This window comes from Chinchilla lanigera, unplaced genomic scaffold (assembly GCF_000276665.1).
Source record: "Chinchilla lanigera isolate Chin_1 unplaced genomic scaffold, ChiLan1.0 scaffold00016, whole genome shotgun sequence".
Classification (NCBI taxonomy): domain Eukaryota; kingdom Metazoa; phylum Chordata; class Mammalia; order Rodentia; family Chinchillidae; genus Chinchilla; species Chinchilla lanigera.
In genome coordinates this window covers 19,253,301-19,281,016 of record NW_004955417.1, presented here as the reverse complement: position 1 = coordinate 19,281,016, position 27,716 = coordinate 19,253,301, and the positions used below count along the sequence as shown (strand labels likewise).

The 27,716-nt window shown below is 36.2% G+C and overlaps 1 protein-coding gene across 1 annotated transcript in view; it reads left to right on the top strand.

Moving 5' to 3' along the window:
* Csmd3 (CUB and Sushi multiple domains 3) overlaps positions 1–27,716 on the top strand; it is a 1,085,099-nt gene that overhangs the window by 844,774 nt on the left and 212,609 nt on the right. The window contains exon 31 of the mRNA XM_005381888.2: positions 9,165–9,359. Coding sequence (XP_005381945.1) covers positions 9,165–9,359 — 195 coding nt within the window. The remainder of the gene's footprint in view (positions 1–9,164; positions 9,360–27,716) is intronic.

Genomic DNA, 27,716 nt, shown 5'->3' with positions numbered 1-27,716 from the left:
CTTTATGGGTAAATTGATTTATGACATTTAATCTTCCTATCTTTTAATATGGCATGGTTCTCAATTTACTCATGTTTTCTCCAAAGCCTTTTAATAGTAATTTACAGTTTCCTTTGTAAAAGTTTCCTCATTTTAATCTTAAATATCTTATACTTTGCATTGTTCTTCAGTGAAACATCTGTTATTAGATTTCCTAGTTATTGTGAAGAATAAGGCACAGTTAACTTCTGAAATTCCTCAGTATCTTACAAAGTTAATTAGCACTTTCTTTAAGATAACAATTTCTCTGAAACATTTTTTGAATTGTTTATGCAGAGACATTTCTGTTTCTTTTTAATTTGTATAAACTTCTCTTCATTTTAATTTCTTAAATGTTCTGGATAGGAACTTCAGTATTATTTCAAATAGAAACAGTGAAAGCCATCAACCTTGTACCAAAACAAAACAAAAACAAAGTATCATTGATATTTAAAAGAATACACTTAATGTTCAAATTATAAGTATGATGATTGCACTTGGCAGTGAGAAATGTTAATAGAGAGCTTCTATATTTAGCTCTTATTGTATGCAGACATATTTTGAAGTAGTTTAAATATAAGCAGTCATTTAAAACCATGAGTGAAGAATTTTCGACACAAATGTAGTAGTCAGCTTTTGGTTGCTGCTAAACAATATCCAACAACCAAAACTTAAAGGAGGATAGGTTTCATTAGTTCACAATTTCAGGGCATGACTGGCCAGCTCCAAGGCAGAGGTATCATGGGGTAAGGAAGTAGAGTAGCAAAGCTGATTAGTTCCTGGTGGCCAGCAAGCACGGAGGAAAACAGTGCTGCAGCAGAAGGGGTTAAAGATGAAGAAAAAAGCAAACAAGGACACGCCTCCGTCACCCAAACACACAAGTCATGCTTTTTACTAATGTGCCAGGCATTTTTTAATCCAGTGAAGTGTTATATAAGGATTAATGATCACAGTTCATTCCTGGTCAACTTCACATGCAAACACATCCCCTTCAATCATAAATAATCTCAGAAACATGTAAATTCATAATTCTGCCTAACATCATACAAGTACAACTGGAAAGTCAGTAATCCATTCCACAAAGCCTCAACAGTGGAAGCATTTTTCAAAAGTATAGCTCTCTTCTAAGACTCAAGGCAAACTCTTAGCTGTGAAGCTCTGTAAAAATAGAAAAAAAGTTACATAATCCCAAAGGGCAGTGGCCCAGGGTAAACATTCGCATTCCAAAAGGGAGCACTAAGAGGATGAAAAAGAATTGGACAAAAGCAAGATCAAAACCCAGCAGGGTATCACTCAGTCCAGAGCACTAGGTGGTAAAATGTGAGTTCCAAGCAGTCTGGGTATCCCAACTTCTATGGCTACTTCAGTTGCAGCCCACATGGCCTCTCTCTTAGGCTGGCTTCATTCACAGCCTTCGGCTTTCCTTAGCTAACATTCCACATTCCTAGCATCTCCAGTTTCCTAGATCTCTACTGTGCCTTTGGCTTCATACCTACAGCTACCTGCAATGCCTTTTAGGGACTCTTTGCTTGGTCCTCAGGCATGCTTTTGAAATCAGGGTGGAAGCCTATATGACCTCATAACTTTTGCATTCTGCATGCCAGTATAATTAACATCACAGGGAGGACATCAAGGAGTGCTGGCAGTGGAAGCACTATCTAGGACCCCTTGGACCATGGCTACAGTGTCTGGATGGCTAACTACTGTGAAATGAATTCTGGGAACCAATTGCCTACAAGCCCTTTTTTGAGTATGAGTCCAAAGGACTTTCCTCAAGTGAAATTTGAGAGGTTTTGCACACTTGAGTCTGCAGTTTAAATCTTGCTTATATCTGAGATGTCCTCAAGGTATCCTTCTTCTTGACCCTGTACAAATACTTAGTCTATCTTTTAATGGCTCTTTTAAGCAAGCACACTTCTGTTGGCCTCAACTTCATGCGGAGTTCCTTCTAGGCCAACATTTAAGTTTTTCAAATTTTTCTGCTTCATCTTTTGTACCAAATCATCACTCTAACTCTGGCTAAAAGCATCCATCAGTGCCCACAAAATTTCCTCTGTCCAATTAATTAATCCACCAGTCTAAATCTGTTTCCCATAAAAATCTCAAAACCTGGATTATGGTCATTAATCTTGATATGTCAAATTCTTTGAATTAAAAAACACCTAGAGGTTTAGTAACGCCCACTCCTGGCTCCAAGTGGTGTGGGTAATTCCTCCCAGTCACGGTTCTCTGCTCTGCTTCTCAGCTGCCATGCAATGAGCAACTTCCCTCTACCATGCTCTTCCTGCCTTTGCACCAGTTGAACATGGACTGAACTCCTCGGTACTATAAGCCAAATTAAACCACTCCTCCTTTAAAATTTTGGACATCAGCTATTGTGTCTCAGCTACAAGACAGCTGACTAATGCAGTAAGGTTAAGTAAGTTGCTCAAAATGTTTGGCAAAGGTAAAATTTCAGTCAAATTAGCCTTCAGAGTCAACATTCTTATCTAATTATGTTTTCCTTCCTTGCAGTATTATTTATCAGATATAGAAAGTTCCTCTCCTATATTCCACTAACCTCCTACACATACACTAAAATACAAGAATCTTCAGAGCAAGGACTGTGACTGTTTGTTCACCACTACATATTAAATTCCTAGAATAATGCTACACACAGTAATTTATGCCATAAGTATGTGTTTATTTTGAGCAGTTTAAATGTTCTTACTTTTAAATCAAATCAGAATCACAGAATAACCACATTTTTGAAATGTAAGAAACTTGAGAGTATATTCCTGCTCTGCAACTTATTCAGCATGGAAATAACTACTTCTGTCATGCAAATTGAGAGATTTATGACTATTGCCTTCAGAAAAGGAAGAAAGAAGAAAAGAAGGAAGGAAGCAAGGGAAGGAGGGAAAAGCGTGGGGGGAATGGAGAAAGGAAGGAAGGGATTAGAGAAAGGCGAGTCTGTATACCTACAGCTCTGTTCTTTTGTGGTTAATATTTAAGAGAAAAGTTCCAGAAACCCCTCAATAAAAACAGCATATCTGGAACATATCTTATTATCATGTTCAGGGCAGACAGTGCTGCTTGAGTATAGTGTACTTTCTCACTGCATGTAAATAGGACTTCTCAATCTGTCTTTTATATAAATTTCATGTAGCTATTACAAAATGCATGTAGTCACTTGAGATAAAATATACATACTATATTTCACCTAAATAAATGAATGTCCAACACTGTTTCTCAGTTTGATCATTTTCTCAACTCTGTGATTCTCCACACCTGGTAGGAAAACACAAATGTGACTTTTAAAAAGATAATTATTTGGTATGGATTCTATCCCAGGTATAGTGAGTATTATTTTTATCTTCACTCAAGCAGGCACACTTGTAATGCAATAAAATTATTTTGCTGATAAAATTATGAGCTATGTTTTGTAATTCCCATTTCAGAAATGATGGAATTAAGTGTCTGATTTTTCAGGTGAGTTGAGCAAGACCACATACATTAGCGTTTTCACTAAAAGTAAAGGCAAAGAAAATTAGAATGCGGGCAGAAAAAAAAACGCAGAAACATCCCATCAACTACCTCTACTTCCTTCCTCCTTCTTTCATGGTTACAACTCAGCATTCCCAACCACGACACCAAACCTACACACAATCCCATAAGAGGTTGTTCTGTACTGCAAAAATATTTCTTTCCAGTAAGACTTCTCAAATCCAAAATAATTAAATCTCTGAGTTTGTCTTTAAAACTTCTTATTGGTAGAGAAAAAAATCAATCGCCCATTTCAGGGTCTCTAAAATCTGTTTCTCTTATTAGCTTTTCTATTTCTTATCCTTAGTCCACTTTGTACTACTAAATTGGAATCTATGAGATTGAGTAATTTGCAAAGAAAAAACATTCATTTCTTATAGTTCTGGAAACCAGAAAGTCCAATGTCAAGATGCCATCATCTGATAAGGACTCGCTTGCTGCCGTTTTCTAAGGCAGAAGGCAAGAGGGTGAGAAAGGGTGAGAGACAGAGAGCAAGAGAACATCAAAGCTCCCTACAAAAGAAGCCTGCCGTCCAGGCCACTAACCACTCCCACAATACCTGCACGAATCCATTCCTAAAGGCGGAGCCTTTACAACACGATCACATTTTACTAGGCTTCACGTCCTGAGGGTTAAGGTTCCAACACTTTTTGAAAACATTCGAATCACTGCACACGTTTATTTCAATAAATGCTTCCTTTTTACTTACCTAGTTTCTTAAAGCTGAAACAGTGATGTTTATAACTGTTAGAACAAGAGACAAACATTTTAGAATCTTCAAGGTATGTACCACTAAAATGAACTGCCAATACACAGAGGCCCAAGAAAGTAAAAATGTTTTCCTTTATCTTTTATAAAATATGCCATGTACTACCTCAAGATGAGCATATTGATATTTATTAGCACTAAAAAAGTTAGTTTTTGTAGTCATTTAATTAAAATTTAATAACTTTTATTTATGCTTATCTTTATCTTTAATATATATACATATATGTACATATATAGGCATATACTTCTTCATTTGTATATATTCAGCAGAAATAATTTAAAAGGAAAACTACAAAAGTAAAAACCATCTGATATAAAATATATCTTTTTGATACATTTTATTTGGAGGATATAAGAAGGCAAAGGACTCTTACCTAAGATCTTTTAAGTGAGCAAACCATTACTAAGGCAAACATAAGTAATTGTCCACGGAAAATAGTTCTCATAACTTAGCTGTCTCACAATTTTATCCAGAAGTGAAAATCACCTTTGCATCTGTTGTCTTGACCTCAATGTGAAGATTATTTATATGTTTTCAAAATTTACAAGTGGACCTACTATGGTACCCAAGGTGTGATTAAAAAATATAGTGAATATTTAAATTTTTTAAAAAAATTATTATAGCAAAAGATATATTGCTGTTAGTCCTCCCCTAAATACACCACTTTGTTTTGAGTAAGCTCAGTCCATCATCCTGGCCACTTCTGGAAGCAGTTCTGAAGCCCTCTTTATGAGGAGGGGTCAAAAATATGGTGCATGCTGCTGCCGTGTGCCATCTGTTGGAAAGATGGGCTTGTAAACATTTGACTCTGCATTCTCTACCTTATTCACCAAACCTGGCACCATGTGACTTCTGATTCTCCCCAAAAATGATCACCAAAGGTGAGCATGGGGTTAAGCAAGACAGCCCAACTACAGACACTCAGAAAGCAAAACTTCTAAAAGTACTTCAGAAAATAGCAACAATGATCAGTTAAATGTGTTTGAAGGGAGAGTATTTTGAAGGTCATTAATGTGACTTTACTATAATAGGCTTTCATTTTTAATTTATTTTTAAATTAAACATTGGCCTTATTTTTTCATCACAGGTTGTACGTGGAAATAAGGGCAGAGTCTTTCAAACAAACCTGTTCACAGAGGACTTAAAGCAATATGTAAAAATAAGAATAATTGAATCCTCTGAAATTGCAGCTATCAGTAGAAAATTGTCACAGTGGCAATATTTTTAAATTTGTTAAATGTGTCTCCCTTTCCTCAAAAACCAGACTGTTTTGCATTTGTTTCAATGACACGTTATTGAAATTTTGTGGAAGATTTTAAAAAAGGAAAAACAAAATCTGCTAAAGATGAATATTAGGAGGACAACTTTGTCAAAAAGATTAATCCTTTTAAAGCATAATTTCAATCCTTTCTTTTCCGCAGGGGATTTAGTTCAATTTCAGGAAGGCTGGGTTGTTGTTCTACATAAAAATTACTCTATGTTTTCTTGCTTGCTTAAGAAAAGGTTCAATGTGAGGTTTTATTCTTAAAAATAAACAAAGCAACTGCTACATCACTAAAGCCCTCTCCTTAGTGACAAAATTTAGCAATCACCCTGCTGGTTCTTTCCTGAAAGCACTGTTTTCTGAAGATTTTATCCAGAAAATGATGCTGTTTTCCCACAGTATCCATGTGGGCATTGGTTCTGAAATCTCTTGTGGATATCAAAATCCTTTGAAGCTCAAGTTTCTGGTAGAAAAGTGTGTAGTTCTGAGCATCGCCTAACAGGCACAGCCTCTCATATACTTAAGCATCTCTATATCACTTATAATAATAACTAGTGTAGCATAAAAGATATGTAAATAGCTGTTATACTGTATTGTTTAGGAAACAACGACCAAGGGGTGGGGAAGGTCTGTAAATGTTCAATGCAAATGCAGACGCCTGCAGCCTAACCACATACTACACCAAAGAGATGCAAAGTGAACAACATTCAAATAGTGTTGGACAGAGACTAAGTAAGAGTTGGCGAAAGGGCAGGAGGCCACTGCAGGGTATGAGAATCACTTCATAATCATGGCTTCAGTATAGTTCTCAGTGTGCAGGAAGCTCAAATCTTCTTCTGTAAAACTTCCGAACAACTAATCTGAAGACAGCAATATGCAACGTAACAGCCTCTGGTGAATTCCTGCAATCTTGTCTAGTGAAGCTCTGTATGGCTTCAAGTGATTTTTTTTTATTATTATTTTATTCTCTCTAATGGTGTCTTGGTCACTTTTCTCTTGTTGCTGAGACAAAATACCCGACACCCAGAATTATGGAAGGAAAGGTTTATTTAGCTCACAGTTGGTGGAGGTTTCAGTCCATACTCGGCTGGCTCCAAGGCTGAGTGGCACACGGCACAGGGCAACTGTTCATGGCAGCAGAAAACAGCAAAAACAGCCAGAGCAAAGTGGAGGAGTGGCAGCAAGCAGCCTCTTTCTCTCCCTTACGTGTGGAAAATATCTGCCCCAGGGTGAGTGTCGCACTCACCCACAATCCCAGCATTGGATCATGGATCAATCATAAACTCTATTTTATTTTATTTTATTTTTGTCTTTTTGAGACAGGGTCTTGCCCTGCAGTTCACAATGGCCTTTCTCACTCTGTAGCCCAGGCTGGTCTCGAACGCTCAGCAATCCTTCTGCCTCAGCCTCCCGAGTGCTGGGATTACAGGAGTGAGCCACCACGCCCGGCAAGCATAAACTCTAAAAGCCTGCTCCATGACTGCATGTGTCTTTCGGGGGCACCCAGACACAAACTGTAGCAAATGGTTTGGTCAACCTCTCATTCTTACATCTGGTAATTTGAGCAACTCTGTTGAAGATAACATATGTTATGTAACAACCACTGTTAATTCTTATCATTTTGTTTTGAAACTCTGTATCATTTTTATCGTTTTTACTTTGTTTTATTTCTGTCTATGTTGTTATTTTATCTTTTTTTTTTTAAATTCTCTTTAAAATTTAAAAAAAAACTTCCTAGTTTGTTTTTGGCCTGTGGTCAATTGAACCCATGGTTGTGAAATTCATAGGTACAAAGGATGGTCTCTTCGGTTTGACAAGCAATGTTTATATATTTTTTTTATTTTTCTATTTTTCTTTGTTTTTTTCCTGCAGTACCAGGAATCGAAATCACGACCTTGCGCTTGCCAGGCAGGTGCTGTGCCGCTGAGCTAAATCCCCAGCCCTGACAAGCAATGTTTAGAGTGAAGTGTGAGTGTAATATAGAGGAAGCAAAAGTTCTGAATGTGCGTGTGTGCATGTGAGTGTGCTTGTGCTTAGTAGAAGATTAAATCATTTAGCTTTGATTTCAAACCTGGGTATTGAATTTGTACAACCACACACTCCAGCCATCTGCCTTCTCTTCATACCACTCCTTTCCCCTTTCCCCCCAACTCGCTTTTTATTCTCAATGCTCATTTTTGTAGCCACTCTTCCAGAAGTTTTCTGAGTACTTCCCCCTATGTAATATTCATCACAGTTATAAGAATTTACTTGGTATAATTCTCACCTTTGTAAACTATGATCAACATGAGAGACAGAGTATTGTCTGACTGTTTACTCCTCTATTTCTAGAGTTAGTTAGGTGAGCTGTTCAGTAATTGTTGGGAGACAGGAAGGAGAGAACGAAAAGAGACCTTCCTCAGGCTTCTGATGTTCTACTATGGTTATTTAAAGGCTTGTTCTGATCATTTGCTTTTTTAGGTTATTTGAGAGAAATTATACATAGTGACTCTTAAATTAAAGATATTTCATTATTTCCTGCAAAAATAGTTACCTTAAACTCCTTGCAAACTGTTATAAATGGAAGAAATATATCCTCAGTGTTGTAATTAGTAGGGCTTTGTTATAATATGCTTTGTCATACCAAACATCAAATTGTTAGCTTAAACTTTGATGGGCCCAGAAAATGCACTCACCTTCTCTCCTGACTTCTCATTAATATAGGACAACTTTTGATGTAGAAAGATACTTTTTATCTTCAATTTATGCACTATACTTCCTATTAAAATTATTATATTATAGATTACGTATATACACATTGTATCTTAAGTAATCTTTAATAATCACAATGAAATGCAAATAATCTCAAAGCATTACCCAAATCTACCTATAAAATATGTTAGTGCCTATCACAAATTGGATAACCTAATATGTGTCTCTACATATTTTTGAAATGTTCTGCTTGTCCCTTGCTTACTCTCTATCTATACAGCAAAGAGTTCTTTGTTGTGAATGGGCATCTGGTGCTGCTGGCTTTGAGAGTGTCTAGTATTGGTATAAATAATCTGTCCGAGAAGAGCCTGGTTTAGATTTTATGGGGGTTTTGTTATTTACAGTGGGAGGTACTGCTGACCGAAACAGGTTCAGACAAACAGGTGCAAGGCAGAACAATGGGGTCTGTAATATTCTTCTTAGTCGTGAACTGAACTGCAAGCAACACAGATAGTAGAATCACTTTGAAATTCAGTAACAGGGAATGAGTATACACAACTGTGAGAAAGATGCTTTAAATAAATATTACAAGTAAATAAATAGTACAGAAGGTCCTGCTTCTTTTCCAGAGTAATTAGGAATGAATTATTGCATATAATTATAATAAATTCTAACACTGCATAACTGTATACTTAGGAACTTACTTTAATTAAGAAATCTGTTACTACTCAATATGTTAACAAAATTTCATGTGGAGTTAAGGGTTATTTGGTAGACTGAGTTCTTAAACAGAAACAGTGTGTTGGTGCTTTCTGTTATAATTTAGAAGAAGAAATTAATATATTTCATTGAAATAGTCTTTTAAAGCAATTGATATCATATCACGTTGTCTTACAGCAAAACTGCGGGAGTCCTGCTTTGATCCGGGCAATATAATGAATGGCACCAGACTTGGAATGGATTATAAATTAGGGTCCACAGTCACCTATTACTGTGATGCCGGCTACGTTCTTCAAGGGTATTCTACACTGACCTGTATCATGGGAGACGATGGAAGACCCGGATGGAATAGAGCCCTACCAAGCTGTCATGGTAAGAAACATACTTTCACTGAGTTTTATTATTGGATAGAAGAAATACTTGTAGCTATTTCTGTATTTCAGGGCAAACTTGGAGATGGGGAAGGGACTTGGGGGAGGCAGTAAAGGAGAGAAAGGAATGGGATAAAGGGATCAAAATGATCAAGATATACTATGTACATGTGGCAGTTCCTTAAGTCAAGTATGAATACGATACATTCCAAACAGACACTAATAAAAGCAGGTAATTTTTTTTTTTAAAAAAAGGTACTTTTAAGAGAAAAAAAATAGTTGATTATGAAAAAATCAACCATGTAAAATATCAGCTACAATTGTACTGGAGGCAATGAGGATATTTTTTCAAGGATTTGAAAACTAAATTCAACTAAAAATGGCTTTTAAAAAGTGTGCATATTCCTAGGTCTCTAAAACAATGTGCCACTTACAGTTGGAGAATTCTCTCAGACCAAATGTACTGTCACTCACGTTCATTTGTGTGACTTCAAGATTTAGAGTTCTTGAAATCATTAGTTGTACATAAAATACTGGCCACAAAAATGATGAACAAGAACAGTGAAACCGACATCTCAACATGATCATCAAAAATCGGTGGGTAAAGTGGATGTGTTATATATACGTACTAAATACTCATAATGAATGCAAAATTCTATGTCATAAACACAAACTAAAATTAATAAGAAAAATAATAAAGAAATGGATAAAGGGATTTAGAGACAGAGGGAAGAAGGTGGATGGAGAGGGGAAAAGCATTAATAAAAAAGCTGTATTAAATGTATGTACCTACTCCCCAAGATGAATGAAAACTTCACCTACTGCAAACATGCAGTGTTAAAATAAAATAATCAGAATTGGTGATGAATCTTTATCTCAGAGAAATACAGAAGAATATACATTTCTCCTGAGAACTAGGCATTCAATCAGTGAATCAGTGAATCATAAAATCAGTCTCCTGGGTCATCACTAGCAGTTTTATAGTAGAAATAGAACTTAATTCCCCCCTCAAAAAAATTCAATTCAATTAGAAGAAAAATGAAAACTAGAGAAAAGTATTGTAATTCAATGAACACAGTACTGGAATATATTATTTTGTGTAACTTTTTTGCAATTACACATGCAAAAATAAGTAAACCTCAGTAAGCATAAGTACTCGTGTGTACCTGTATATGCATTCATTTGGTGACTGTGTTTGTTTTTATTGAGCCAGGCTATCAAGTACTCTTTACGACAGATTTGAATAAGAAAAATAGAACAATATTGATCCATTAAAAGTATGCATTTTACATTTTAAGTGACTGATACACATAGTAACTTTTCCTCATTGTAGAAGGTACACACATTTTTTTTTTTTTGCAGAACTTCTGACTTTTGAGTCATTTAATCTTTCTAAGCTTATTTTCTCCCATCTCTAAACTGGAGATAATTGAAACTCTGTGCTTCAAAATATTATTCAAACAAGTAAAACAATGCTGGACATCTACTGAATTCTTTCACCAGCTACCAGAAAAACTGACTAATTCTTGACTAGCAGTGATGACTTCCTCTATCAGAAGATAAAAATGATTTTAAAAAAAGAAATAATTATTTGAGGTCTAATTCATCCAAAAAATGATTAATGGCATGGCAGTTTCATGGAAATTGAAGAAGAGTGGTCATCATTGTCTTAGAATTCAGAGCCACGAGAAGGAAAGATCTGAGAAAGTCAGGAATGTCTGGGAATAGTATATATTCTTAAGCACATGCTTAAAATAATTCTCTCTCTTTCCAGTAGTATTCTATGTTGGAGGATAAATTTCATTTGTTCAATGTTGTTCCTACTTTCCAGGAAGTATTCTATGTTGGAGGATAAATTTCATTTATCATAGAAATACCATCTGCATCATATTTGCATGTTCTCCATTAATGTACAAATAAATCTTCTGAAACAAGATTTCATCTTATCAATTTTGCAGTCAAGTAACTTCATGTTGCTTGCACAGGCATCTCTACAGGCAGTCTCAAGAGTACAGCAGAATTAGGCTTGAATCCTTGGACACTATGACCTGAGGCCAACAGCGCTTTGATTTTTAATTCTCTAAATATGCATTGATACTTATCAATTCAATGGATTATTGTGAAAAGTCAGTTAAGAAACGTAGCACATACAAAGGGCTGCGTAAAGTGCCTCACAAATATTGGTGTATGCTCATGACTTGCTATCCTTTCCAAGCAAGACCATTTGGTTGACACTTGTCATTTTAGTACCTGTTGTGTCTCTTGGAAGTAACTAACCATAAGTACTGAGGGAACACTTTACACCTAGTCATGGGATAAGAGTGTGAAATGTGTAAGGTCATTGGGAAACCCATATTAAATAGTTCATATAAAACAGTACTTTCTGTGGCTGGTACTTCCACACACTGAGGAAAGCTGAATATATTTTAGTTTCCTAATCATCACCACATATATCTAGTAGTTTACCCTCTCAGGAACAATATACAGGAGGGCCTGGATTTCAAATGAAATAATTGAACACTTAAAAAAAATCAAAATGAGTGTTTAAATGATGTGTGACAGAGCCAGAAAGATATTGTTCATAAAGATAAATTCCTTATTTGTAAGGTTACATTATGTATATATATTTATATATGGCATTCGAGATGGCACAGAGACTCACACATGCAAAGCAAGCACTCTATCACAGAGTCACATAGATTTTATTTCTTATATGAATAAAATATGCATATAATAACTACCTAGAAAATAACGCAAAACGGCTTAAATGTTATACAATGGTGCTGCATGAGCTGATTCCTCTTATAATTTCTGATTGCTCTTTATAGCCCTGTAATAAAACCCAGATTATTTTCTACTGATTTCCTGCTATAAAAGAAAGTTATGCCCCAACCACAGCTCCTCTCCTCTTCCTACTGAAGTTACATCATTTTTGATTATTCTAATGATTGGCTTTATAACATGTTAAAAACGACTGTGCTTCTATTTCTAGTTTAATCAGGGCTTGAGAATTAGCTCTGGAGCCCTCTGATGCTTCTCATGCTATGTCTTTTTCCACAGCAGGGATCCTGATCAAGGTCTCCAAGAACAGGGCCAGGAAGTTTTGACCACCTGGTAGGCTTTGCTTTAAAGTACCAGAGTAGGGAGTTGAATATGAGACTCTAATTCCTAAATGTCAAAATAAGAAAAAAGTATTTATCTACTCATTTACTTTTTATTATTTATTTTTCATTCATTTACTGTGGGGTGAGGAATGTAAGGCAGGGCCTTTACACTGTTTATCTTTTTAATATAAAAGATAATATGCACATGACCATACTCTGCAAGCTCTTAGAACAGAACAATATTTTACATTTTCTTTTAATGTTGCCTTTAGTTTCACTCTGAAAGTGCACAGGCTCCATGTAGTAGTAACGAGAGTGCATTCCTGTTTGGAGTGTGACTTGTTAACCTACATAAGCAGGCTTTTAGTAAATATTTGTGAGCTTGAACTGAACCATAGGAATTTACAAAGTTTGACTCTTTTACAAGGGAGGCTCTTCTCACTGTGTAGGATTAGGTGTACATGTTAAATCTCGAGAAAATATTGCAAGGTGCTTAAATTGGACAGTGGGAGATTATATTTGTCAGAAGCAGATCCAAAACGATCCAAAATTGTATCCTGTCAAAATCTTGTTCAGTGATGCAATTTATCTCACAAGAATGTCACATAAATTAAACGACAACAAAATGGCAAGTCTCCACCTACAATTTACTGTGTGACTTAAAAAATTGTATCTAGAACATAATTCCTTTTTATTTTTCCCATTTTAAGTGACAGTTGCTGAGAGTGTTAATTTAATTGTTAACAGTCATACTGGATTAAGACAGAAGGGCAAGAAGGCATGAGAGAGAGGAGAGGAGAGCAGAGGGGAAGGGAGGAAAGTGGAGGGAAAGGGGAGAAGAGTGGGGGGTAAGAGACGAAGGGAGGGATAGGGAGAGGGGGTGGGGGAGGAGAGGGAGAGGGGGTGGGGGAGGAGAGGGAGAGGGGGTGGGGGAGGGCAGGGGGAGGGGAGGGAGAAGGGGGAGGGGAGAGCGACATCTAAACTCATTCTTTGATCAGAAACCCATTCCTGTGGTAACTAACCTAGTTCCACAATAGCAGCATTGCTCTTCAGGAGGTCAGAGCCCTCATGACCCAATCAGCTCTTAAAGATCTGACCTCTCAACACAGTTACATTAAGGATTAAATTTCTAGCACAGAAATTTTGGAGGAAGCATTCAAACCATAGAAGTTTGTTAAATGCTCTACAAATGAATTCAGGGCATGAAGAATAAGTGGTAAAGCTGAAGGTTTTCTATTTACTTCTGAAATCTTACTTCATGCTAAGGATAAGGATTATGAAAAGATAAATCATTGCAAAAACTGATACAACTGTTCAACTGAGATGCTTTTTCAAATATAACTTTGGGCAAACTCTGAAAGCCTTAATAGATATCTTGAACCACGTTAGCTATTCTTTTAATAGGCTATAACACTATTTCAAATACCTACATTTTAGTCATGCTAATATAAGTCTCAAGTTATGCCAAAACATAAGTAACTCCATCACGAGTGACTTCTAAGTAGGTTCAAAGTGTATTATATCAGATATCCAAAGTTCATCTAGCACCATTCTCCGTTCACCCTCCAACTATACATATCATGATAAATACATTTAAAAGGAGTGCACCCTTATCATATCAACTGAAGAGAAAACTTTGAAACAAGCTAGAAAAAGTCTATTTCATAATTATACCTTTCCAACTTCAGGGTAATCGCAAATTAGTAACTTTCTATGACCTGCTGTTTACGAAATTACATTATTTGGGTATTTGAAGAAGTACATAACTTTATTCTCAGATCTTCTGTTCTAATGGCATGACATGACTTGAGCTAAAATACTTATTCCAAGTGTCCTTGAGGTTTACAAAGTTCTCTTAATATATGAAACAAATCTAACATCCCAATGTATTATGAATGCGTATCAAGATTATCTGGTCTAACAGACTGAGCCATTTAGGATTTGATGTCATTTAAATATGTAACATAATTAAAACATGTAGATAAAATATTCATAAAACAAAGATGAGTAGTAAATTATTTCTGAGTATCATTAAATGTCTGCCTTTCATCAGCAGTACATAGTAATTTTATTCACAGCTAAAATAGAATGTAGTAGAACCTTCTTTAGTGAAGTGAAATGTGTTTTGTGCTAAAAAATAAAGGCACATTGGGATAAGACCAAAACATACTTAATTTTCACATAATACAGGAAAAACTATTATTTAAAAGGAAACAGGAAGCAAAGTTAATGTTACTGAGCACCTGCTATTTTCCAGGCACTCTTACATACATTATCTCTCCAGTTGGCCTCAAGCAGACTAATCTAGAGAATCATTAACGTTGTTATAAATAAATCCCTGCTGCTGCGGTTCTGGAGCATGCTATGGAGAACATCTCACATGAAAAGCAATTTAATCTAATCAATGCTTATAATTCACAGCATATTTTCTTGTTACCCATATTCAAACTATGTCTCCAAAAGAGCAGTCACATGGCCTCGTATTGTGCTAAAATGCCCATGACTCCTCACCAGCATGTAGCCTATATTTAAATCAGACATCAAATGTACCTTCCTTATGTATCGCTAGTTTTGCAAATAGAAAAATAAATATTCATAGAGAAAGCTGAATCAACCCAGTGGTTGTTTTTCTTTGTACTAACTGAAGAAAATAAAGTATACAATTGTGACTGTAGAAGTCATGGCAAGTTTAAATAGTATAAAGGTAATAAGACATGAGATCTAAGGATAGCCAAACCTTTACTTCTGTTAAGGAAATAAACATCCTAATAACAGAATTCATTCTATAAAACCTAGAAAATAAAACATTTTTATTATTGAATCAACATATTGCAAATGCAATGCTCATTACAGGCAGTCTTGAAAAGATGCTTCATGTACTGGACAGAATGCTGCACAGATTTTTACAGTAAAGTCAAAGAAAGAACAATTAAAAATTACTGTATTTCCTTGAGACAAATTGGTGCACCTTGTCTCCTGCACATCTCATGTGAGACCTTCAGGTAATTTCAGAAGTACTGTGTGCATTTACTAGTCCGGTGCTGCGAGATTGGCAACATTACACTAAAAAAACAAAAAGTCATGCCTATTCTATAATGTTTTCAAGAAAACACTCTTAAGGAGGGAAATAAGAGGCTACTTTCCTTCATTATGTTAAACAAAGAAAATTGTAATAGTGTATGCTTATATTCCATTGGCAAACCATTCACTCTAAAATTCCTAAAGGAGATCTAGGATTAAAAGAAAACAAAAAGAGCTCTTTTTGCAACAAAGAATTTGATCCCTAATCTTAAAACAAATCTAGTGATTTAGACAGAACCTCAAAGGATAGTTAGTAAGGACATGAAGCCAAACAATATTTAGGCTGTGGTTCTATGTAGCCTCAAACTTAAGATAACCCTAAGACTGGATATTGCTCCCCATGTTCCAGACTTGAGTTTTGGGATCTTTCTGATTCAAAGAAGAACTGTTCTACTCTGTTGGAAAAACAGACAACTGCAAGCAAGAAAGGGTTCTTCAATGTGACTAACATTTTCTGGAACATCTGAGACCAAAACAACATTCTCTAACCAAAATTCTTTTGGGAGATAGTGATACAGGAGAAAATACAACTCCTGATCTACTAGATGTCAGATATACTGAGTTTCTGTCCTGTAAAATTGAAGAATGAGTCCCAAAGGACAAAGGAGGTTAAGAGTAAGAAAGGTTTACTGGGGAACAAGAATAGCTCCTAAAGGACAGAAGGGGTCCTGGAAGTGGGTTGTCACTAAAGCCCTTTGTCAGGGGCAATTTATGCAGCAAAGTCACAATGTGGGTGCAACGAGGGTCAAACTCTAGTGAAGCTATAAGACTACAAGTAAGTACAGCTGCTTAGCCAGTATTGATCCAATAGGGAAGCAGGTCATGCAGTAAAGATGCATGGAAAGAACAAAGACATCCTTGGGGAGGAAGGGGTCTGATGCTGTCATCACCTGGCTGGGAGATGGATGTCTATCTGGACTTTACTAGAACAGGTGGTGCTAAGTTACTGCTTATCCCTTGGGGGGGCCTGACCCCTGCATCTTTATCATGAAGCCTGGTCTTCTTTAGATGAATCTCCCACTACAATTCTGATGTTTTTACTTTTTTGCTGACTTCCTTGAGAGCCTAGTCCCCTCTGACTGTATATTAATTTCTATCTAATTTAGCTGCCTATACCAGTTGAGAAGGCAAAGAAAAAGAAGGGTCGTTTTGCAGTCATCTAAATAGAACACAGGCTTCTAAGCTCTTTGTGCATATGGTAAAATGTACAGGCCCCTACAGAATTATGCTTTTCTGAGTGTGTAAGATAAAAATAAAGACAGATAGTCTTGAAGAAGATACCAACTGCAAGTGAAGACAGTTATCAAAGTACATTAAAACCATATCTGAAAAAAGTTTTGCTGTATATAATGAGAAGTTCCTGAAACAAGAATAATTACTGCAATATATTGAAGTATCTGCAGCACTTATAATATGAAAATCTACATGATTTCTATTAGTGAAAAAGGACCAAGCACTTCTAATGCCACGACCCTTTGTTGCCTGGTAGTTAAAGGAAATTTTGAGATTCCAGTGGTAAAAGTTCAGTTAGGGTCTTGAAAAGGGATTTCCTTGCCCAGCAAATTCATGGAGCAATTGCTCCTGAATTATAAAGACAGAGAGCTGATGGTCATATTATCCTCCTTTTTTGCCAGTACTGTTGAAATGGCTTCCTCCCTGAAATTTAGAAAGATAAAAGAATACAGAGGACTAGAATATCACATTGACCTTCAAAAGACAAATAGCATTCTACTACCTTAAGACAGCTGAACCGAGGTTGCAGCTTCTTCTGTCCTTAGGATGAAACATAGACCATTGCTCAATATCTTTAGGGAAAATTAACAGAGAAAATTAAGGGTCTCTTACTTAAGGCATCCCTCCCTTTCTCAAGAAAGGTATGAGGCAGATAATGAAGTTATTCCTGCTATTTTTTTCTAAGCTTTCCATCTGCATAGAATTGATGAGTTTAATTCATTTTTCCAAGGCCTTAGTAATGCCTCACTATATTGTCCCCAGAAAGTTCTGAAATTATGCATAGCAGTTCTGTAATTCATTTTATAGAAGCCTACAGTGTATACCGGATCTAATTTTTCTTTTCCACTCCCAGTTTATATTTCCTTTTCTTCTATGGCCATTCAGTTACTGACTTCATGTGTTATAGTCTGGTATGCTACCCCAAACAAAAGGTTTGTAAAATTTCTGAGTTTTATATTTCATATATTTAGTCAATAACAAGCTGTTATTTCCTAACATGATATATATTTACTGTCAATCTACTATATAAGACACTATGCTAGGCTCCAGAGATACAAACAGTGCACAAAAAAGACTTGGAAGGACATGAGGAGAAAATGAAGTGAAAAGAATGACCACCACCAAAGGTGCCGTAACCCACCATCACGCAGCAGCAACTGCCGTGTTGTCTGAGGTCACATCCCTCTGAGAGAGCCGCTGAGCAGAATGGATGGAGAAAGCACTCCTGGGTCTTGGCCAGAATCTAAAGAGCTGTGGACCTTCTGTCCAGAAATTGCCCACAAATGCAAACAGAATTGTGGGTCCAATTTCTGTAGCTTGTGAGTCCTCCATAATTCTTGGGCAAGAGCTCCAGAAGACAGGAACAGAGCATGCTGTCTCTGTCTGCACTCTGGAAAGCCAGGGGATACAGGCTCTGTTCAGTCCCAGAAGTTGGAAGGCTCAGAACAAAGGAACAAAGGCTGCAGCCCCAGTTGATGTCTGGGGGCCGAGTAGATGCCTAGGGGTCCATAGCAGGAGTCCAGGTCCAAAGGCTGAAGACAGAGGAGTCTGATGTCTGCCGGTGACGAGACACTAGTAGATACACCTGCTAACGTAGACTGCAGCCTGCAAGCGCGGGCTTTCTCCTTTACTGTCAGCCTTAACTTCCTCAACAACTTCCCTCTAAAGATTCTTTAATCTTGTGGAAAATAGGCTCAACTTCTACTCTAGAGATGATCACGAGGCCACAATCCATTTCTATCTAATGATAGTCATAAACAATTCCATGCTAATAAGAAACTTAGTTCTGTCAAAAGAGGCATGGTAGGAAGTAGGAAATCTGCAGTCTTCTAGGAAATAATTACCGCTCCTTAAAAACAGATAAAGTATATTGACAAGATTTTCTCTGCCCTAAGCCCTACTCCTGTCCCTGTGAGCCTTCCCTTTGAACAGACTACCAGGTGTTAAGGCAGCCACTTTATGCCTGGGAAGCACCCAAACAGAGAACTGCTGAAATGAAAGGCTAGAAAGAGCCTGGCTTTTTGTTGATATTATTCAGAGACAGAAAATCTTAGACTGCTAGAATGTTATTTTGCCAGATAATTATTTTTTTTAATTTCTAAAGCCACACTTAGGTTTTTGGCTATTGGCATCAAAATGTACCCTACATAGTAAAAAGACATGGAAATTTTCATTTAATAGATCCTGTAATCTAGAGATAGGTACAGGCATCAATCAAAGACCTATACAAATATACTCATAATTACAATCACTAATCTTTGTCCTCAATATATTTAAAGGAGTGTGGGGTCTTTGAATAAATCCAGAATTCAAGAAAAATTTTCCGGGTCTGGGGATTTAGCTCAGCGGCCCAGCGCCTGCCTGGCAAACGCAAGGTCATGAGTTCGATTCCCGGTACCGGAAAAAAACAAAACAAAACAAAACAAAACAAACAAACAAAAAAAAAAATCAAGAAAAATTTTCCTGAGAAGGCAACACTTGTGAGAAGATTTGGAAGGACTCAAATTATTAAGGAGCGTTTTTCTTTCTAAAAGCATTTTCATGGTACCATATTAGTTGTTTTAAACAATTTAAAAAGTAACAATATTATCCACACTAAAGAGTAATGGCTCAGAAAGAAAACATCAATCAAGTGATAAAAGAAATTGTCATTTTAAAAACAGTAATTCAATTTAAATCATTTTAAGAAGTTGCCTTTCCATGCAGTTTTTTACAAAACTGTAGATTACTGACTTACAGTAATTTGCAGTGAAGGAAATAGACAACAACTACTCTTGAATACTAGAATTCTTTGAGAGACAATAACAATGCTGAAATTGGACAGTCGAGTTTGTTGTACCACTTGTCAATATGCTAAAAACCAATTTGTACTTCAGTAGGGTGAATTTTATGGTATATGAACACGTTAAGTACTTTTCATCAGTGAGAAAAAAATGTCACAGGACATGATCAGAAGAGGTTTCTACCAAGACCAGGAACTTAAACCCACTTACCCACAGCATAAGTAGCGGTTTTGTTGACTCCCACTGCAGAGAAAGAATTTTGGGGACTGCCCAGTAAGAGGCACAGGAAGGATGTTAGACAGAAATTTAGAAGTACACATTCAAGAGTAGAGAGAGCTATTCAGAGAAATGTGACATATTATTTCCTGGAACTGGGAGCATTTATGCTTCTCTTGAGAGGGTAGAAACTAAGAAAAAGTGGGCCATTTCCCAGAAGAGTATTCCCTTAATTTGCAGGTGTGCGTCCCATTTGTGTTTATTTGTTTGTTTAACATGGACAATTGAAACATTCTTTAAATTCTCTCAACCTGTTCCTTTATCTTAGGATCAGGTTTCTGCTCTTTATTTTTTTAAACTCAGCTAATTTACCAATTAATAGTGTTCTTGAGGGATTTTGGTTGTTGTGGTTTGAAAGGAAAGGAGCCTAAATTAACCAAGGGAATGCCAATATGGATAGCTTGGGGTAACTTTGACCTGAGCCCCGAAGTTGTGGTCTTTTTAAAAGTACAGTTCTTCGTTATATTTTTCCTTGTCTCCTTTCTTATTTTATTAGCTCTATGTCAAAGATACCTACGATATACAATTTAAAGGTGGAAAGATTTTTCGTGACTCAAGGTTTCAGAGGTTTCAGTTCTTGGCTGGCAGGAGAAAGACAGAAATGGGCGGGTGCAAGGATGTGGCACAGGAAAGCTGCTCCATGCTTGGCAGGCAGCAAGAGCAAGAACCACAGAGAAGGAAGGGGGCTGGAGATGAGAACATACCCTTCCGGTTCACACCTCAGTGACCCGCTGTTCCACCAGGCTCCACCTCCTCTTAGCTCACGCAACTGTTAACTCAACTAGTTGCTGAGTATGACAACCCCACGACCCATTTATCTTCCCAGAACTCCACCTCTGAATACATGAGACTTTGGGAGATATTTTAGGGCTAAACCATAACAGTGCACAATATGTCAGTTTTTAAAAATTAGAGTAAAAACTGAATGGCACGGGTATCATAGGTTAATAGTCCACATCCCAAACTAATTATGAATAGAATTTGTTGTCAGTATGAAAGATCTGTGCAGGAGCATAGTAATTCATGTGCCTGTGCTGTCCAGTGACCTGCTTTCTCGGGGAGCACACTGCCTAATGGAAAACACATCTCGCCGAGTACTGAAAGATGAAGGTGTTGCCTTCTTAGCTCAAAAAATCAAATGAATGAGTCCAGGCAATCTGTGAAGTACCAGATACGGAAGCTCACATTTTACTAAGTTGACTTATTGAGTCATTAAAAGTGTTTCCACGCCATTAGTTACCACATTGTGGTGGATCTGTTTTGGTATTAAAAAAGTTATATTGGAACCCAATTCACAAGGAATGTGGAGTGATTTTTGTTTGTTTTTATTTTCAGGTAGACAAATAAAGCAATAGAAAACTTATGTCAATATTATCCTTGCAGTTTTCCCTATAAGCAAACATAAATGTATCAAACATAACAGAGAGGAAAATAAATATTAAAATAAATTAGATGCTTAGTGTAGTAGTTTATAATTTGAGATAGCATTTATCATGATTATGATAAAATAGCACTTGAACCTTACCAGCTAAGGCAGGTAAACAAAATAACGTATGAATGTTTATGTAGGAGACATAGAAAAGAGCTTTAAAAAAGGGTAAATAGGTATTTTCAGCAGGATCAAGGTTCTGCACAAAGAAGAAAATGAAACAATAGTGATTTCAACATTTAAAATGCTAATTTGCCTAATTTAATAATTCCATGATATATGCATGTGTTATAACATTCCATTATACCTCACAAATATACATACTTAAAAATAAAAAGTTGAAGCTGGGTATGGTGGCACACGCCCGTAATCCCAGCACTCAGGAGGCTGAGGCCGAAGAATTGTTGTGTGAGCGAGGTGAGCCTGGGCCACAAATGAGTTCAAGGCCATCCTGAACTGCATAGTGTGATCCTGTCTCAAAAAGACCAAAAAAAAAAAAAAAAAAAAAAACAAAGAAAGAAAAGAAAAGCTGATATGTAATATATAAAAGATTATATTCTATATATTCATATATATATAGACATTTGTTTTTATATATCTGTGGAAAACACATAATGAAACTCAAAATACACATAGTTACTATATATAGTTATAAAATATTGCATCAGAGTTGAGATCAAACATATGAATCATGGCAATGAATATAAATTAATTTAAATTACTTATTTAAAAATTGTTTCCCCTTGCCTTATGAAACTAGTCCCTACTATATACTGTATACAAGAGACATTTAAAATAAAGTGATTCAATATGTTTAAAAAAGGAGGATAAAAATATATCAGGCAAAGACAAGAGAATATGGCATCAATAGTAATTTCATTTTGTTGTTGTTGTTGTTGTTTGTCTTTTTGAGAGAGGGTCACGCTATGGAGTTCAGGCTGGCCTTGAACTCACTTTGTAGCCCAGGCTAGTCTTGAACTTATAAGGACCCTCCTGCCTCAGCCTCCTGAGTGCTGGGATTACAGGTGTGCACCACCACGCCCAGCAAGAAATAATAATTTCAGACAAAACAGAGAGAAAGGCCCAAAACATTAAATATAGCAAAGAACTCTTCTATAATAGTAAAAGCCACAATTCACTATGAAGCTGTAACTTTTATACATCCATACACCAGAAAAAAAAATACTACTGTTACAGAAAAAATTACAGGATATGCAAATACATTAATACAATATTCTCAGTACAAGAGAGGTCCGTTCATCAAATGAAGGCAGTGGAAAAGATAACAAATGCAATCAATAAAATAGATCTTAAGAGTTTACCTCACATACTATGCTAAAAATGGATTACTTATTCTTCTTAAGTGCCCGTGGCCTATTATAAAATTTTATACTGTAGGAAAAATAAAATATCAGAAATTTTGATAATGTGGAAATAAGTACCTTTAATCTTAAAGTCAACTGTGGGAACACAGTGGGTATCTGCATTCACATTCATATCTAAGAGTTTAAGGTCAGGAAGCCTTGTCTTAAAAAAATTGCTCCATGGGAAATATAGCTTTCAAATATATTCTGTGCTGGGATGTATGATTTGTGACATTCAATCAGGCTATATTAGGGCATAAGTTATTTACTAGAGGTAGAGCAGCAGTTTTGTAAGATACAGCAGTTCTTTCAAGCTCAATAGTCACAGGTCACATTTAGTAAATTATTGATTTAATACATTGCACTGCTCCTTTGGGACATGCAGGAAGTCATCACTTCTGAGAATCTTTCTGAGACTAATTTACACATTATATAATAATTTTCATTATAGAGAACATTTGGTAATAAATTATACATTACATAAGTGAAGATATAGATGTAAAATTGCAAGTCGCTTAAGGCTATGTTGAAAGTATTATAAAGCCTATAAGGTACATGAATATTCAAGTAGTCTCTAGTCCATATCAATGTATGATAGTTTTCTACTTCATTCAGTGGTAAGGCATCTCTTGTTCATTTTCTCTTTTACCCCCTTTTTATTTTAAAGAGAAAAATAAAAACAAAGATACAGAATTTCAAAACAAGATAATAGGAAATTAACAATGGCTATTATATTGCATATTGTTATCTTTAAAGTAGTTGTTCAGATTACAAGATATAGGCATGTAATATAAGCGCTAACTGTTCCTTTCAATGAACTAATAGAACTACAAGAATTTAGTAGTATAATTATCTTAGCTATCTTGTGTGTGTGTGTATATTTATATATTTTTTTCTTTTCCCTTTCTTCTTTTCTCATTTTCTGCATTGCAGTTGTTCTTTCCTTTCCTTTCCATGATATCTATTGAACATTTTGGATGTTATTTACTCTTTCAGTTTCTTACACTAGGGAGACAATAGGATGTTTACACATGTGACTTATTTATTTCATGTATGAATATGGTCTCCAGTTGCATTTGTTTACCTATAAAAGCCTTGAGTTATCCTTTTTTTATAGCTGAGTAATACTCCATTGTATGAAAATACCATATCTTTTTAATCCATTCCTCGGTTGATGGGCCTTTGGGTTGTTTCCAAGATTGAGCTATGACAAATTGAGGCATCTCTTGTCCTTATTCCTGTTCAGTCTTCCTCTGCTATTCCACATACATGACCCTATTAAACCACAGGAGGAAAATCTTTCCTATGAGGTGGCTAGAAACCATCCATGCTCTGGTTTCTCTGGAATTAACATGCATTAGTCAGCTTGTCTGACACTGGAACAAAATACTGGAAGCTGGAAATGTAAAGGACAGGAGGTTTATTTGGCCCATAGCTTCACAGAGTTCCAGAAGGTTCGATGCATGAGTGGTGAAGGAGAGCTGCCCATCCCACTGCAGCCCAAAAGCAGAGCAAGCAAGCAAGATCCAGAGCAGGAGATCGACCCTGCAAAGGGCCTGTCTTCTCCACACTAGCTTCTCTCACAGCACAGTCAACTACGAACTCAGTAGGGATTAGTTCTCTTTTTAGCATATGTGCTGCCAAAGGGAGTACTGGATTAATTCTCTGATGAATACAGGGCCCCCACCTTAGGACACATGAGACTTTTAGGGGACATTTTCCATCTAATCATAATATACCACATCTATCAACTGTATTACTGCCAACATAATCCAGGAGTAAAACGAACATACCAAATATAAATGAGTCATGGACACATTTTACTTACATGAATTAAATTTTACAAATTCAGCCAAAGATATTTTTAAAAGTAAGTAAACAGAAAAAGAAAAACAGAAAGAATAGAAAATTTAATGGTTGGTATTTTCACTTACTCACTGAAGGATGCCCCTGACTGATAAAAGATCAGTGTGCATTTGATATAATGAATTGACAGACATGACTTTAAATTTTTTCAATGGAACTCAGTATCCATGTGGCCCTATGGTTTAAATTTCATATCCCGGATTATGTTGCTAATGTTTTAAGATTCATTCCTGTCTTCCACACAGTATTTCTCCTCAATGTAAGGTAACAGTCATTCCAGGTAACCAAACAAAGAAACAGCAAAAGTTTAATCATAGAAAGGAAATAATATCACATGGATTTATAAAGCCATGTATGGATTCTGCACTCAAGTGAATTTTCTGGCATAATTTCAACCAAATAAAACATCTGTGTTATATGCTTTCTTAGTCATTTCTCTCATTGCTGAGATACAGCACCCAAAACTCCCAATTTAAAGAGGAAAAGGTTTGCTGTGGCTCATAGTTTGTAGATATTTCAGTCCGTAGTTGGCTGACTGCAAAGCAGGGAAGCATGGTAGAGAGTCATGGCAGAGGAGAAAGAGCTCATGGCATGTCAAGCAGGAAGCAGAGAGGGATGAAGGGAGGAAGGCGGGACTTAGACCCTCCCAGGCCACGCCCCCCAGCAACCCACCTCTCCCCATCAGGCTTCACCTCCCAGCATCACACCCAGCTACAAGCCCATCAGGGGACTAATTCAGCGCTGCACATCACACACCCCTCATCCAGTCACCTCACCAAAGCCCCACCTATGAGAGCATATGAAGCTCTAGGGGGACATCTAGACATGAAACATAACATGCTGACTGTGAAATATCATTTTATAGTAGCTTGGTCTTGTACTTATAGTTCACTTAGTCAGCCAACAGGTAGCAGGTACTTACACAGAACTTGCTTTGCATTTGTGCTGATCTAAGAAGAGAGGAGAAAGATGAGAAGGCTTGCATGTTGGAAAAATCATTCATGATGTGAAGTAGTGGTGAGTAGACTTATGTATCGGAAGGGCCTATGTAGAAACTGTTGAGAGTCTGGATTGTGCTAGATACAACAATAAAGAAGATAGAGGGAAGGGGATAGATGTGTAAAAGTAGAAGCAACCAATCAGTGATTGGACCCCAAGTCAGAAAGACAGAGTGAAGAAAAACAGCATTTTAAAAATAAGCTAAGTTTGACATTTTAAACCTCAAATGTAATTTGATTCTATAAGTACATATGAAGTACAATTCTATAAGGAGGGGAAGGTGGGTTAAAGGGAGGGGAGAGGAATGGGAAGAAAAGAATCCAGATAATTCATGTACAGGTACAAATTTCCTATGATAAATGTGAGCATTATGTATTCCTATAATGTATCAATAAACTTAAATAATTAAAAAATAAAGTGTAATTCTTCAGTGCTTCAAGAGCATGATTAATTTCAATCAATTACAGAGACATTAGTAGACATTAGTAGCATTGCCAAAATGGTAGCAGTTGTTACATAGCGAGAGGGTTTTCTATGATCAAGTATGTTTTTGAGAAAGAGCGTTTTCCAAACCTTACTCCATTCCTATCAATAACCTTCCTTCATGGTGCCTCCATTGCTATAAAATAACTTTCCTTCCTTCACTCATCTGCATCCCATCCTTCCTTATTCATAGAACCATATTTTCCCATAATTGTATATGTTTTGTAAACATGAAATTAAATGATAGAATTATGTGATACATTAGTTTTGACCAGGAACAGGTGTATTTTCATGTGTAATGTATTATAATGGATAGAGAGAAATAACTGCCATTTTAAAAAACCTAAAGTTATATGAAGCATATGTCAAAGAGCAAAAATAATGGTAGAATTTAAAATTTTTGTTGGCTTTCATATTTTAGTAACTGTTAGCACTAAAATAATATAAATGCTGCCTTTTCCCTACTAGCCACTATGATGAAATTACAATAAAAAGAGAATATAAAAGGGTACCAGGGAGCAGCATTAGGAGAAAGAGTGAAGCTGGCTTGGCTGAATCATTATTCCGTTGATGCCTTCTACACACGAAACAGATTAAAATAGATACTGTATGATTGTTTTCAGTCACTACTGTATTCTGTATTATTACCATAAATTTACCCATGATGAAGCTGAGCACGATGGCACACACCTGTAATCCCAGTATTTCGGAGGCTGAGGCAAAAGGATCACAAGTGCAAGATTAACCAAGGCTTCTGATTAACCAGGGTTTCTGTAGAAACCTCTAGGCTAGGCTGATAGTGAGAATCTATGTCAACCACTCCACACACACAAAAAAAGAAAAAGGCACATGAAACCATATAATTATGACTATCAGCCTACATAACAGATTAGACATATTAGCTACCATAAGAACATGGCTCATATGGCTGAACTTCAGTCTTACATATTTTCTTGGTTTAAAAGAAAAACCTCACACTTATAAATGAAATTTCCAACAAAAGCTGTCCTGAATATCTATTATGCAAAATAAGGTATATGAAGCAAATCAAAGGTGACACCTATTAATGTGGGATGGCAGAATGCTCACGACTTAGTCACAGAACTGAGCTTGAGTTAGAAGCTCTCATGTCTATTCACACCTTCCAAATACAAAAATAACAGCTTTTGTCATGTACTTTCAAAGTATTGTCATTTTAATTTGAAGCCCTTTTAAATCAGACAGAAAGTTAACATAAAAAAAAAATTCTCATTTTTGAATGATTCTCTCATCAGTAGCATTATCAGCTGAATGAAGTTATCAGGGCTGAAATAAGAATACACCTGACTACTCTCATCTCAAATAATAATGAATGATGAGAGCAAATGTAGCTTTGGTTATAATCACCACTGTCAATTTGTTGTGTCTCTGAAGTTTTAATTTTAGTATAATTATAACTCTTTAACATCCTTTTGTAGAATATTAAGAAAAAAGGCAGGACATCACTAGCCATGTTACTCAATACAACATCCTGTTTGTGCTTTTCTGCATTTCTACATGTATTGCTGTATTTAAATTTTGGGCAGGAATCCATCAAAAGTTTTGACTTTTTCAAAGTGTCACAACTCTCATTTTTTATTTTAAAGAAAGATGAAAAAAAAAATCCAATGATACAGAGTTTCAAAACAGGACAATAAAAAGTTAACAATGGTTAATACCTTGGATCTTACTGACTTTCAAGTAGTTGCTCAGATTACAAAA